The sequence below is a fragment of the Natator depressus genome, chromosome 13, assembly GCF_965152275.1.
Source record: "Natator depressus isolate rNatDep1 chromosome 13, rNatDep2.hap1, whole genome shotgun sequence".
Lineage (NCBI taxonomy): Eukaryota > Metazoa > Chordata > Testudines > Cheloniidae > Natator > Natator depressus.
The window spans coordinates 17815483-17829662 of record NC_134246.1 but is presented as its reverse complement, the minus strand read 5'-3'; the positions used below and the strand labels follow the sequence as shown (position 1 = coordinate 17829662).

The window sequence follows — 14180 nt, the reverse complement described above, 5'->3', positions numbered from 1 at the left end:
TTCCAGTCATGAATTTATCCCACCGCATTTCTGAGATGCCAGTTAAGTAATAATTTAGTTTATGTACTAATACTTCCAGTTCTTCTTGTTTACTCCCCATATGCCTTGCATTTGTATACAGACATCTTAGATGCTGAGTAGATCCACCCATTATTATCCATCTTATTGCTCCTATGACCCTACTGTAATTTTCCATTCCCCCGCCCCCCCCCCCCCCAATATCTAGCCCTATGTTAAGGTCACCTTTTTTTACACTTAGCTGTGGGCTTTTATCACCTGTCCCCTTTAATCTGGAGTAATTCCCCACTGAAGTTGATGGAGTTATTCCAGATTCACACTAGTATATCTGAAATCCTAACCTGGCCTAAAGATCGGTAATAAAATCCAATGAAGTGTGGTTGGGCACAATGAAGTGAAACTCCTTGCCCTGGTTTTGTCCCTGGAGTGTTAAAACAGGCAGAGGATTTCCAAATGGCCTAAAGCTGCTGAGCTGGCACAGAACCATATGCTATATCGCTATGTAGTATCAAAAAGCAATTAATGAAATGCATTACTGCTAGGCTTCAAATCTTGGTAAATGGAGTTGACAGCTTTCCAGTTCAGTGAGATCTTGATTTGGTTCCTTCAAGATTTTAAAGCCAAGTTGAAAAGATGGGCAGATGGTCACAGCTTGTTTGTCTTGGACAGTCAAGAAAAAGATTCCTTAGAAAATTGTGTGCTCCTGTTGTCTCAAAACACAAACAGATTTTCAATGCAGAATGTTCTACAAGCAGCTGGCCAAAGAAATGACCGAGGGATTATCTGTCAGGCAATGGTTTACCCTAGAGGTTTGCATTAATAAAAAATTGGCCAATTTATGTTAATTTGAGTTTGATTTTAGGCATGGGCCCAGCTTTGCTGGCGGCTACAAAACAAGGGAGAATAAGATCATTTAATTCTAATATTAAACTGCCTCTTAAAGTTCCTATTTGGGATTCTCTCAACATGTTGAAATCAATCTGGTTGCTTCCTCTCCTTAGATCATTAAGGAAGCATAGGTAGCCCAGAACAGTACACATCCAAGCAATCTGCAGGATCGCCAGGAAAGATAGCCCACGGATAGAGGTTAGGCTTGGACTTGGGAGATTAGCGTTCCAGTCCCTGCTCTCCCACAAGCTTCCTGTGTGACGCTGGGCAAGTCTCTCCATGCCTTCGTTCTGCAGAATGGGGACAATAGCACTTCCCTATGGGGAGGGGGGGAGGTTTGTAAGGATAAATACATCAAAAGGTTGTGAAGTGCTCCGATACTGTGGTAATATAACTACTTCAGATAGATTCATTAATATATGTGAGAATCCAATAAAGCTGATTAGTGCTTTTAGAAAACACCAGGGATCAAGGAAGAAATCAGTTTATATATGTTTGAAAGAAACAGAATTCAAATATGCCCACTCTGTAAATCTAACTACTGTCTCCCTGCTCTCAGCTTTGCATCTCCTGACACTGTCCAAGCTTTGCGATCATCACAAAAAGGAGCTGTCTGTTGTCTTCTCACTTAATAAAAATGTTCAGCAAGAATGTTTTATGCAAAGCAGCCAAAAACGTATCAATGTACAGAGGCAGTTTATGACCAGAGGAACTGCAGACAATCCCCAATTTCCTATTAGCTGCCACTAACATGAAACAGGCTTATAAAGGATATTGCTGTGCCTTTTCAAAGAAGAAGCTTCTTCCCACTGCAAAAAGGGAAATGTTTATAATTGTCAGAAGGTCTCACCTCTGCATGAGATCCTCGCTCAACAGACTTGACCACGATTGCTTTGTTCTTTTCTTCAATGTCAAACCCATAGTCGTCGTCTCCAGGTAAGATCTTAAAAATAAAAAGAGCACAGGGTAACGTCTTACAGATATGGAAGTGTGTTTTGGAGGAACTGGTGAGCTGAAAGGAGACAGAGCTGGGCTTTTCACTTCTTAAGTCATTGTTGTCATAGATTCATGGATCTGAAAGTCAGTAGGGACCATTAGATCATCTAATGTAATCTCCTGCATAACACAGATTCTAAAATTGTATCCAGTTACTCCTGTAGTGTATTGAACTTAATAACTTGTGATTTCAGCCTCTAATTGTACTGAGTTCCATCAGAGAAGCCTCATTTCGTGAACTTAACACATTTAATACACATCTAATAAGAGAAATAAATCTAATAAATCAGATGAAAAGAAAAGCTGCCCATAATCTAACACGTGCCACTATGACAAGAAAATTATAGAAGATTACTCCCTTGAGCCTTCCGACTTCTACACTGCTGAAAAGCACTAGTCTTTTTCTATTACAGTCAATGCCATTAACGTATCAATTTCCTCCTGTTAGTGGTTCATCACTGCAGAAGATTATGAAAATAGAACCTTCCTTCCCTGAAGGAGCCAAAATCTTCAGGTGCAAAATAACTCACTACTCTAAGACACCTACAAGAGAAAAAAAAAACCAACAACCACCTGTTCACGAGATGTTCAGATAAAAAGGGAAACACCAAGGGGGGAAGATTCAGTGGAAAATGTGCGGTGGTTCTGTCTAACGAAATGCTTTGAGAACAATGCTACTCAAGCATACTCAGTACAAAAAGTTCATTAGAAAATGAGCACAGTGCTAGTTAGATTTTGGCCTTGCATTGTTACAAGTGGCATGAGTTTCAGCCCAACACAATGCGTACTTTATCGCCTCAAGTTTGGGATTCAATTGAAAACTACTTGGGCAGCTCTCCCATTCAACTTGTCATTTTCCATGCAAGGAGGCTGTGCAGTTCCTCTCCTGCTGGAGAAACATGCTCAGGGCTACATTTTCAAAGCACCAACTGGGGAGTTAGCCTTAAAATTCCCATTTATTTTAATGGGAGTCACGCGGCTAAAGGCAAATGCAGTGTTAACCTTTTGAGAAAAAAATCAACCAACAGCGCTGAGACAGGTTGTTGGGGAATAGTGGTATTTCAGATAGCTCTACTGGAAACAACACGAACTCACCATCCTTGTATTCCCTGATAACACGGTAAAGTTGCCACTCTATATGACCCATGACCACTACTCTGAACAAAACCTTGGGTGCTTCTGAACATTCACATGTGGCATGACAAGACCATATTCAGCTTTCAGACAGCTGTGGATGGCAAAACAAAATGATACAGTATCTTAAACATTCAGGGCACATCTACACAGTGAGCAGCAGCCTGTGGCCACAAGTGTCAAGCCCAGATCATCAGACTCGGGCTCATGGAGCTTGCACCATGGTGCTAAAAATAATTGTGTAGATATTGCAGCTTAGGCTGGAGTTTGGGCTCTGAAGCCTAGGGAGAAGTGTAGGTTTCACAGCCCAAGCTATAATGTCTACACTGCTATTTTTTGCGCTGTAGCCCAAGCCCATCCGTCCAGGCTCTGAGACTCACTGCTGTGGGCTGCTGCTCACTGTGTAGATGTACACAGAGGTCTTGATTTGCAAAACCTGAGACGCCAAGGGCTACACACCATTGAATGTCTAGTTTGTGTGCAAATACCATGACTGCACATGGAAATCTCTTTCATGCCCAGTCATTTCCTAATGACCTTCCTGCCCTTCTCAGTTCTAAAACTGAGGGCAAACGGAATTGTTTGTAAAGTTTTTAATGTGGGTTGTTTTCAATGAAAGTGATGGTGATGTAACTAACAGTCCTACATTTCTGTGCCACTTTTCAAGCCAAAGAATCCCAAAGCCCTTTTATAAACGTTTATGCAAACTATAGTCAGTGTTCATTTCATCTGCTGCTATGCAACACTTTGAGAAAGCGGTGATGTGTTTTCCACATAATGAAACAGTAATACCTTGCATTTCAGTACAGTACAGCCTTTCATCCCAAAGGATCCCAAAGCAATTAAGAGACTTTCCATATACAGCAATCATTTCTGTCACCCCTGAAATGCAGCCACTTTGGGAATATAAAACGGCAGCTGCTTAATATTGAACAGCAGCATCACACAATTATACAGTCCAGGATGTAAAGAAGAATATTCAATTGAAATTGCAGGGGAAGTTTAGACAGGCAGAACATCCTCAAATAGAATTTGGCCAGGACACAGGGAGAAGAAATATCCTAAAAATAGCCCATTATATTTGTTTCTATCACATCTGCTTTGTTTGCAACAAGTGAGATCTGAGTTCCAGCGCATGTATCGCCATTTATTAGTGACTGAACTCTTTCCCAATAACAGCTTGTTACCACCACAATGTCCATCGTAACAGTTATATAGTTCTTTGTTTTGCTAGTCACTCTAGCACACAGGTTTACAACTATGGTCTGCAGAGTAGTCCATGCTGAGCAGGCTGGTCACATGATGCTGGCTCCTCTTTCATTCCTAGCTGCTAAATCCTATTAAAAGGCAGCTAAAAATACTGAATTAAATATTTCTTGTGTGACACTTTCCCACATAAGCAATTGTTGTAGTGCCACAGGGAAGTCATATGACTGTGAATGGTGGAGCGATGTCCATGATACAATGTCTATTAAAAGATGGTCCAGGCTCTGAAAAAATTGTAGACCCTCTACTTAATGTAATCAGTATAGTAAATATGTATAAGGGACTGTGCCTTTAAGGGCTGATCTTTCCAGACAAAGCCACGCTATTTAATGGATGGCTCTTGGCAGAAGGGAAGATGGCTATTTGGGTTATGATAGAGAGGCAGAAAGTATAAGCTTTAAGCTAAGGAGAATTTAAGTCATTAATGATCAGTTTCTGCCCTCAGATTTCCATGGATAGCTCCCCACTGAAATCAAAGGGGTCTGGGTGCCACGATGGACCAGCAGAACTTGGCCACAAGCCAACATTAAAAAATGGTGACAACAACAAGTGAGATGACTCAGTGAACACGGAACTATATCCCTACTGCACTATGAAATTGCCCAATCATCTGGTAAGGGACTTTCCTCCAACATGGAAAACACATGTTAAACCATTGTCAGTTGCCAGCACATTAGAGTGCAGTATGGTCTGTCTGAATAAACAGTAACACCAAATGGATAGCTTGTGGCTTCCTTTGTCCCAAGTTAACCTCTATTTCAGCCATCTTCCGTACACAAATGCACATGGGCCAAACCAGTGTTGGGAGGGAAGCAACGTTATATCTGCTACTCCCCTCACATGCTTTCCAGTCGCTGGCTGATGGTGGCTATGCATTCAGAAGGCTTGAAAGCACGCAGAAGGCTGAAGATTTCTCCCCTCACATCTGCTATGTTTTCGCTTCAGCTCAGTTTTCTTCGGGCAAATCACTTTCACTGAGACTTTGTTCCAGTTTTCAGAATTTGGCCCAAAAACTGTATTTTTAGGTGTGCCTTAGATGTATTCATTGTGCTCCTTGCATGCAGGACAGGCCTAACAAAGAAAATAACAGAACGCCACTAGCCATCACCTTCAGCCCCCAACTAAAACCCCTTCAATGCATTATCAAGGATCTACAACCTATCCTGAAGGACGACCCAATACTCTCACAAATCTTGGGAGACAGGCCAGTCCTTGCCTACAGACAGCCCCCCAACCTGAAGCGAATACTCACCAGCAACCACATACCACACAACAGAACCACTAACCCAGGAACCTATCCTTGCAACAAAGCCCGTTGTCAATTGTGCCCACATATCTATTCAGGGGACACCATCACAGGGCCTAATCACATCAGCCACACTATCAGAGGCTCATTCACCTGCACATCCACCAATGTGATATATGCCATCATGTGCCAGCAATGCCCCTCTGCCATGTACATTGGTCAAACTGGACAGTCTCTACGTAAAAGAATAAATGGACACAAATCAGATGTCAAGAATTATAACATTCATAAACCAGTCAGAGAACACTTCAATCTCTCTGGTCACTCGATTTCTGATCTCAAAGTGACTATCCTTCAACAAAAAGACTTCAAAAACAGACTCCAACGAGAGACTGCTGAATTGGAATTAATTTGCAAATTGGATACAATTAACTTAGGCTTGAATAGAGACTGGGAATGGTTGATTCATTATAAAAAGTAACCTATTTCCCCTTGTTTATTCCTCCCCCCCTCCGCCCCTACTGTTCCTCAGACGTTCTTGTTAAACCCTGGATTTATGCTGGAAATGGCTCACCTTGATTATCACACACATTGTAAGGAGAGTGATCACTTTAGATAAGCTATTGCCAACAGGAGAGTGGGGGGGGGGGGGGAGAAAACCTGGATTTGTGCTGGAAATGGCCCACCTTGATTATCATACACATTATAAGGAGAGTGATCACTTTAGATAAGCTATTATCAGCAGGAGAGTGGGGTGCGGGGAGAGAAAACCTTTTGTAGTGATAAACACCCATTTTTTCATGGTCTGTGTGTATAAAAACATCTTCTGTATTTTCCACAGTATGCATCCGATGAAGTGAGCTGTAGCTCACGAAAGCTTATGCTCAAATAAATTGGTTAGTCTCTAAGGTGCCACAAGTACTCCTTTTCTTTTTGCGAATACAGACTAACACGGCTGTTACTCTGAAACCTGACTTAAGTGTGTGATCTTAAATTCAATCCCCCTAAGGATACACATCAGTAAAACTTGATTGCATGATTGGAAATCCAACTCAACAGAGAGTGTGAACATGGTTGAACTGAATTAATTGAAAATGTGAAACATACACTAGTGGGGAAAATGTTTGCAGCATAAACCCATCTCTGCTGTAAGCCTTGACAAGGAAGCCTTTGAGCCACTAAAGTCTTTGGTGTTACATTTCGCCAACCACTAAACACAAAAAATAAAACACAACAAAAATCAAGATCCTTTTGATCCATGACCTCCACAGTGAACTGAACATTCTGAATAACTTAACAATGAAAGATTTACAGTATAAGAGAGACTTATTTTCACTTCAGTGTTTGCTGGGGTTTTTAGTGGCCAAATCCACTCAAAAATACCCTTATTATGGCGTCTGGCTACACCTGGATGACAGATGCCTCTTGTTATTGACTTGCCAGCCCAACTCCTTGGGAGTTCAGAGATCCCTCTGGGACAGACTCTCATTCGTGATTCTGTTCCTGAGGGTATTTTTAATCAATGATTTTGAATTCTCAAGCCTGAATAGGAATAGGAAGTGAGCTGTAGCTAACGAAAGCTTATGCTCAAATAAATTGGTTAGTCTCTAAGGTGCCACAAGTACTCCTTTTCTTTTTGCGAATACAGACTAACACGGCTGTTACTCTGAAACCTGAATAGACTTTGGGAGGCTAGATTAATGAAAGGCAATGAGGCAGCCTCTCTTTTGCAGAAGCTGTGAAGAATGAGATCATTTTATATTAGCACAAGACACAAGAATAATTCCCCTGAAATGAGTAAACAGTGAAGAGATTTTATTAGGGAGTGAGCAGGACTTTATTTTAACAATGCAAGTCTCTATTTAAGCTCTGAATAAGAGAAATGTGTTTTGCAATGCCACAGTTTTATCAGCACATTTAAGGGGGTTGCCTTATTAATTGAAATGGCTCTTTTAAAACTGTAGTGAGAAACATGAATGAGTTATAATGCTACCTAATATCTACACACTTGAGACCCTGGGATGGGAGGGTGCTACACTATACAGAGTAAGTTCAAAGTGCTATTATTATTAATTATTATTTGATTTAGTGCCTTTCATCTTCAAAGCCCCTTCTAAATATGATAGAGATAGCAGGTAAATATTATCCTCATTTTGCGGATGGGAAAACTGAGGCGCAGAGTGGTTAAGTGACTTGCTTAAAGCTATACAGTGAGCTTATTTCAGAAACTGGATTAGGACCCAGGTACATTCCTCATTCTTGTGCTCAGACCACTAGATGCCACCTTTCTCCAAAACACCTACAATGCCAGAAGGCAGCCATGTTGGTATTGACTTTCAATGGTGGCTAGGCTCCTGAGCTCCTACAAGAGCCTAAGGTGCTTTAGAAGCTGTTCCCCAAGATGTTTGCAGGCAGTATCTCCATAGTGATGGGAAAAGCTCTGACACCTTCCATTTAAGATCAGACAAATGATCCTGACTTGGTTGGTGTCCCCTACTGATAGACAGAACTGAGAGTGTGGGAAACTTCTGGTGGATCCTTCATGGATGCCCATCTCCACAAGCACATTTGTCTGTCTGAGATTTGATTCTTTAAGTGTTGGGTCTGATGAGCTGAAGTGTAGAACAAAAGTTAACAGGGGAATGCTGCAACACGGATACAATCCCTGTAGCTGGAGGCAGTCAGAAGCCCTAATTCTTTCTGAACTATGCAAAGAATTTTGTGTATGTTTTCAGCACATCAAGATTTATGTCCATAAATCAAAAACAACTGCATAAATAAATGAATATCAAACTTTGTTTGAAGTGCATTTTTTTCCAGCCTGGAATCACTTTCCTTTGGCATTTGTGATTTTCATTGGCCAGAAAGCTCTTGTTGTTTCCCTCCTTACAGTGCAAGGTTGTCCAAGATAGGGAAAGGGGGAAAAACCTAGCACCAGTTGGTGAGTGAGTTGAGTTTTTTTCCCCTTAGGCAACGCAGATTACACTGTAGCGATACAATACAAAATCCAGCAGAGTGGAAGTTATGTTACCCTAACTACAATGTGGCTTACAGGGAGCCCTAAGGAATGGAGTGATGTACAAAGGCCCAGTTTAAGAGGAGCAAGGCGGGGTTGTTCTGCAGACAGGGAAGCACAAGGATTCCAGCAGCTCCTTATTGCTAACCAAAAAAGGGAGGCATGAATGTTGTCATGAATAAATGTGATGCATTTCCAGTGCTTGTATTTGTGGGATTGTCTACTTCACAAGTATTTAGGTAGCTCTTGGTTTGTTTGTGGAAATAGCAGTGAAGCCCAGAATTTTAGCACAAATAATTAATTATTCATTTGAAAATCTGTATCAAGAAGCATGCTGTTTGTTATTTGCTATGCATCGTTTGTTATTCATTTTTGCTCTTTGGGAGGGGATTGTGTTTGTTTAGGAACTACAATAACAGTAATATAATAAATATAATATAATATATATATTATATAATATAATAAATATTTCTTCTGTTTTAAATCTTTCAGTTACCCAGAGTCAGAGAGTAGATGTGACTTAGGTGCTCTGTCATAAACTACTCGTAATCAATAGCAAAAAGACAAAGTGAACAACCCAAGAGGTTGAAATTTATTCACATAAACTCTTTGGTGAATGCTAATAAACATCCAACGCATTAGCAGAAGGTAGGATCAACCAGGTCTACTGCTGACCTTTAAAAGGCTACCTTATTTCAGGGGTAGAAATAATGCTGTCGTTAGACACTTGAAATTTTAAATAAGGGGGAAGAAAAGTGGACGATGTATGCTGGTTAATCTGTTTCCCCCAAAAAGGGACCTCTGTCCACAGGGAAGAAAATCAAAGTAGCTTGAGTGATGACAGTGCCCTATGAGTGAATATGAAGATGATCTCTGAGTGCTTTGCAAAATGCAGGAATCAAGCCCAGAATGTAAGTTCTTGGCAGTTAAGTAAATTATTCCTTTAGCAGCTTCTTTGTATCAAATGATTTTAAAGGAGGATGAACATAGACACACATGTCACTAGCACTGGATGCGCAGGTGAACGATTTTTATGGAGAAGGAGGGAGGGACATCATTGTATGGTGCTTTAAATATCACAATTAACCATTAAGACAAATAGTGATCTCCCTGGAGGTAGAATAGCAGCAGGAGGGTGCAATTTTGGCCATCCACCAGGAAAACTCTTTCCTCCTTTAATGGGCCTCAGGATCCTTTCCAGCAAAGCTGTTTTTTGTTGTTAATGATGTGGGCTTTCTTCCTGCTCCTGCATTCTGCCAGTGCTCAACAGGAGAGGAGTTTGGGCTCTGGGCCACTGGTACTAATGAGGTTTTCTGGACAAATGGCATCCAAGTCCAAACAAGGGTAAAGCAGTCCACATGTAATCAAGAGTGTGATGGTATTTAACAGACTGGGGATCATGGGAAATAACTATTTGAATCAACATGGAGAACAATACTATTGCCTGGAAAATGGTTTTCTTGGATCCCAGCCATGATATTGGAACTGAGACTTGAACTGGGTATGTTCTGTATAGGAATCCAGCCTATCTGAATCTACTGTATTTGGAATCACTCTCACAGTGACTCCCAAAAACATATGAAACTTGGGGAGTTACCTGACTTTTACCTAAGTACATCTACCATGCTATTTATGTCACTCAGTGTTTAACTTCAGTCCGTTTGATGCAAGGCCTCCTTTTGAATCTACCTCCCCCATCTTGTCTCTCAAGAAAAAGAAGTCTCGCAGTGAATCAGTCAGCTGCAATATCTGGCTACTGTCTGTAATTTCCCACCCTGGTTTTTTTCTACTACACTGTAGTATAAATTTAGTCTCTTAGAAAGCGAAAGATCACAATGCCTTATGTGAAACGAACACCAGACCAGCTCTGTCTTACCAGCAGGCGCTTTGCTAGGATGTTTTCAACAAGCTTGAAGTCATTACGCAGCTGCTTGCTCTTGAAACTTGTACCCTCCATCTCCTCATCAGCATAAAAACGGAAATATTGGGATTCATCCTTGAATTCGCTCTTCTCCAGGACTGAAAACCAAAGGTGGAAGACACACACACGTGGACAGAGAGAGAGCGAGTTAGAAGGAAATCTAAAAATATCTGTCCAACCTTTAGAAAACCAGAGACCAAACAAAATCCTGACCACCAATTCCAGCCAATCATTTATTTAGCACACTTTGGGCACACCTCTCCAAGCTGCATGGTGGTTCGTGGTCTGATCTTCAGTTCTTCTGATCATAGGCATAGTTTGACTTCTATATTTGGGGGTCAGCTCGAGTCAGGCCAACAGGGCTGTGGGGGGGGGGGGGGGGGGCGGGGAAAAAATTCCATGCTTGCCTGAGGCTTGTAGTTTGGGAGGGCAATGCCCTCTCTGACACCCCTAAACTACACCCGTGCTTCTGATGCATGTGGAATGCCCATCGGGTCCTCTTAGAAGAAAGTGCTATGTAGTATATTATCAAGCATTAGACAACTATGTATTAAGAGGTCTCATCTCTGGAAACACCACTTGGAACCTGGAAAGTAAATATTACTTCCCCACTGAATCAGCATTTCTTCATTGGTCAAATGCTGATTTATCTTTGACAGTTTGTCTAATGGAGCTGAAACACATATGGATGTGATTTGTTTACTTCCCTGTCTTGGCACCAGCATCATGGAGGAAGACAATGGGCAGATTCACAGCTCTGGGAACAATATTGCTCTTGAACTGCTTGTTAGAGGGACAGCAAGGGAGTCCACACGTAACGGTTCAGCGTGTATGTGGAATGAAGGTATTAAGAATGGATAGGAGAGCTGAAAATGGAAGTGGAGTTCCACCATATGGCTCTGAGAGAGGAAGGCTGTTGTATGTGTGTAACAATAGCTTTATAAACCAGAGTAAATTTGGGTGCTAGTGCCCAAAGAGTTCCATGCTGGGCCCCATGATCCCTATCCTTACAGTTTTAAGACCATGCCCAATCCTTACTCATTTTCAGTGTGCCTCTCCCTGCAGTCAGATATGGGACACCTTTTCATGCTTTGGTGCAGAATCTGAAATACTCAAGGGAGGATGCAGTGGCTGCTTTTTCAGCCACTAGCTGGAGAAATTCCCATCTATAAACACAGGCCCATTGTGAGGCTTCCAAAGGCCAGTCAGCTCCACACAACAAAAAATGGCCTCAGAAGAAAATTTAAAAAGCTGCTGAAGGAAAGAGACTTTCTTGAGAAGTTAATCACTTGTCTGGCAGGGACTTGCAGAACCAGTTTGGCCGTGGTGTCTGTTTCCTAATGTCTCTTTCATCTTCTGGGGCCAGGTCAAGGGTGGTTCTGATTAAAGCCTATGGGTAAACACTGCAGAGAAATCTACAGATAGCCTCTGATCTGGCCCAGAGCAGCAATACTGGGTGCTCGCCACACTCCTCCTCTCCAGTCCCTGACTCACCTTTTCCAGGAACATTTCATTAAAATTTTTGCAGCCATTTCATTTATATATGTATAAAATATATCTATATAGTTAAAAGCCTGCAGTTGTCACAGGCAATGTATCCCAAAATCTAGGCAATGGCTGGGGCACTACCTGAGGGTCTGCCAGAGATGGGGGCTCTACAAGGCACATTTTCCAGTTCTGAGCTCAGGTCTCCATCACCCAATCACCAGGCTGGAGGGAAGGGATGAAAGTTTGGACCCTCTGCTTCCCTGGGGATTGCTCATCACTTGTCTCCTTTTCATGATGGGCCATATTCTGAGACACTTGCTCATGTTGAGTAGGACCTTGCTCTGAAAGGATCATTGCGGCTCTTTGAGAAGTAAGGGACTACGCAATGTGAATAAGGGGATCACAGTCTGACACTCCCATCCCTCTTCCTCCAGGTTTCCTGACTGGGGCCAAAGCTGCCAGCTGAATTGAAAGAGAACGAACATGCTAGTGAGTTTCCATATGGTGAGTTCCCCCAGTTCCATAAACTGAGGTTAACAGTTAGACTCTGGGAACAGGCTGTACTTGTTACAATGTCTGTTCAGGGATGGGCAATGGGGGCAGAGAATTTAATTCAAACTCTAAAGCCCCAAATGGCCACAAATTCTCAGAATCCATGCTTTTACCACCGATGTGATTTTTCCATTGGCTTTGCCCATCTAAAATGCCCATTGGAGAGATGGTACCTTTTCATTTTGGGGCACAAATTATAATGATGCTCCTTCACATCCCCTCACTAATTGCTACTCCTATATTGCACTAGGGTTTTTGGATATTTCCGCTGGGTTTCCCACATGCCACATCTTGATTACTATGAGGACATGGGAGATGGCAGAATATGGGGTCATTAAATAGCCGGCGCTTTTATTTTAGAGCAAATCTTCACTGCTGGAGGGGTGCAAAAACAATCTAAAATAGCCACGAGAAATTAAAGAGCAGGGCAGACCTCAAAACACAGGGCTGAGCTTGAGAATCTGGCAGCTCCAGCCGCTCAGCTCTGAGGGCTGCCAAGGCAGATCCAAGAGGCAGAAACTGGACTGAGCAATTTGGCAATTCCTTTAGAATAGCTCAGCCTAGTGTTTGGAGATTCAGCACAGGTTAGACCAGTGCATGCCATGTTATTCCTGAGACCCACTGAGGTACATTTCAGGACAGTACTTAGCATGTGCAGCATTTCCGATGGCCCAGTCATGGCACTGAAACACATGGCGAGAAAAACATCTCCCCTCTAAACTGGCTAGGTGCTGCAGTGCTTACCAAGAACATCATCAACATGGGGACCCTGTTGGGGAGCTATTACCCCAGTATAGGCTCAGTGCCTGCAGTATTCCCCATGGCTGCATTTCAGCTGGATCCTGCTGGGACCTCTGCAGCTGTTTGTATATCAGCATGTGTGGCACAGCCTATAGGAGAGGGATTTGCAGATCTCCCCAGTTAATGAGACTGAATGAGAGAGCTCTGTTAACTAGCTATGAGATGGGTTATTGATACATTACCATGATGCATGAAGCCATTATTGCACAGTCCAACACCCAGTGCGACCGCTTCCTCCCGAGTCTGACAGTCTCCCTAGAAACAGGAGGATAAATGTTACACCTCAGACTACTTCCTAATCTAAACAATTTCCCCTCCCTGTGCTTGCAGCTCTGAAATTAGCAGACTGGCAGAGAACAATAGCAAGCAATTAAAATAGGCCTCCCTTTGCCCAAATCCCATTCATTCCTATATATAGCACCCCTTCCCTCCCACAGGAATTGGGAGGACAAAAGACCAGGCCTCTGGAAAGCAGCTATTTTACCAGCACAGACGCATAATATTACCTCAGTGTGGAGACATTTTTCTTTATTACTGGCAATCATGATAAAGATTGAGTTCAGTACCCATTAGCCACAGACAATACCACTCATTCTTAGAAGGAGAGAGAGATTTTTATCTATATCTAAACCAAGAAAGGGAAAACGCTCTCTGCATAATCAGTTCAAGTGAACTCCCAAAGGTTGCATTTAATTAAACTTCTATGGTACTCTGTGTTCTCATACAGCCAAACCTGCAAAAAAACGACTTGCTCAGTTAAATATCATTTGAAGCCCTCAAGCCAACATTTCAAAGTAGGGTGCAAGAGGTGAGTCTGCAAATGTGCCTGTTACAAATCATTAAAAAGTAATTTG

At 42.2% G+C, this 14180-nt stretch overlaps 1 protein-coding gene across 3 annotated transcripts in view; it reads right to left on the bottom strand.

The window, feature by feature from the left end:
* PREX1 (phosphatidylinositol-3,4,5-trisphosphate dependent Rac exchange factor 1) overlaps positions 1-14180 on the bottom strand; it is a 221193-nt gene that overhangs the window by 46650 nt on the left and 160363 nt on the right. For all 3 annotated transcript variants that reach the window (XM_074970042.1, XM_074970041.1, XM_074970040.1), the window contains exons 15-17: positions 13509-13581; positions 10441-10583; positions 1757-1849 (exon numbers count right to left, since the gene is read on the bottom strand). In XM_074970042.1, coding sequence (XP_074826143.1) covers positions 1757-1849; positions 10441-10583; positions 13509-13581 — 309 coding nt within the window. The remainder of the gene's footprint in view (positions 1-1756; positions 1850-10440; positions 10584-13508; positions 13582-14180) is intronic.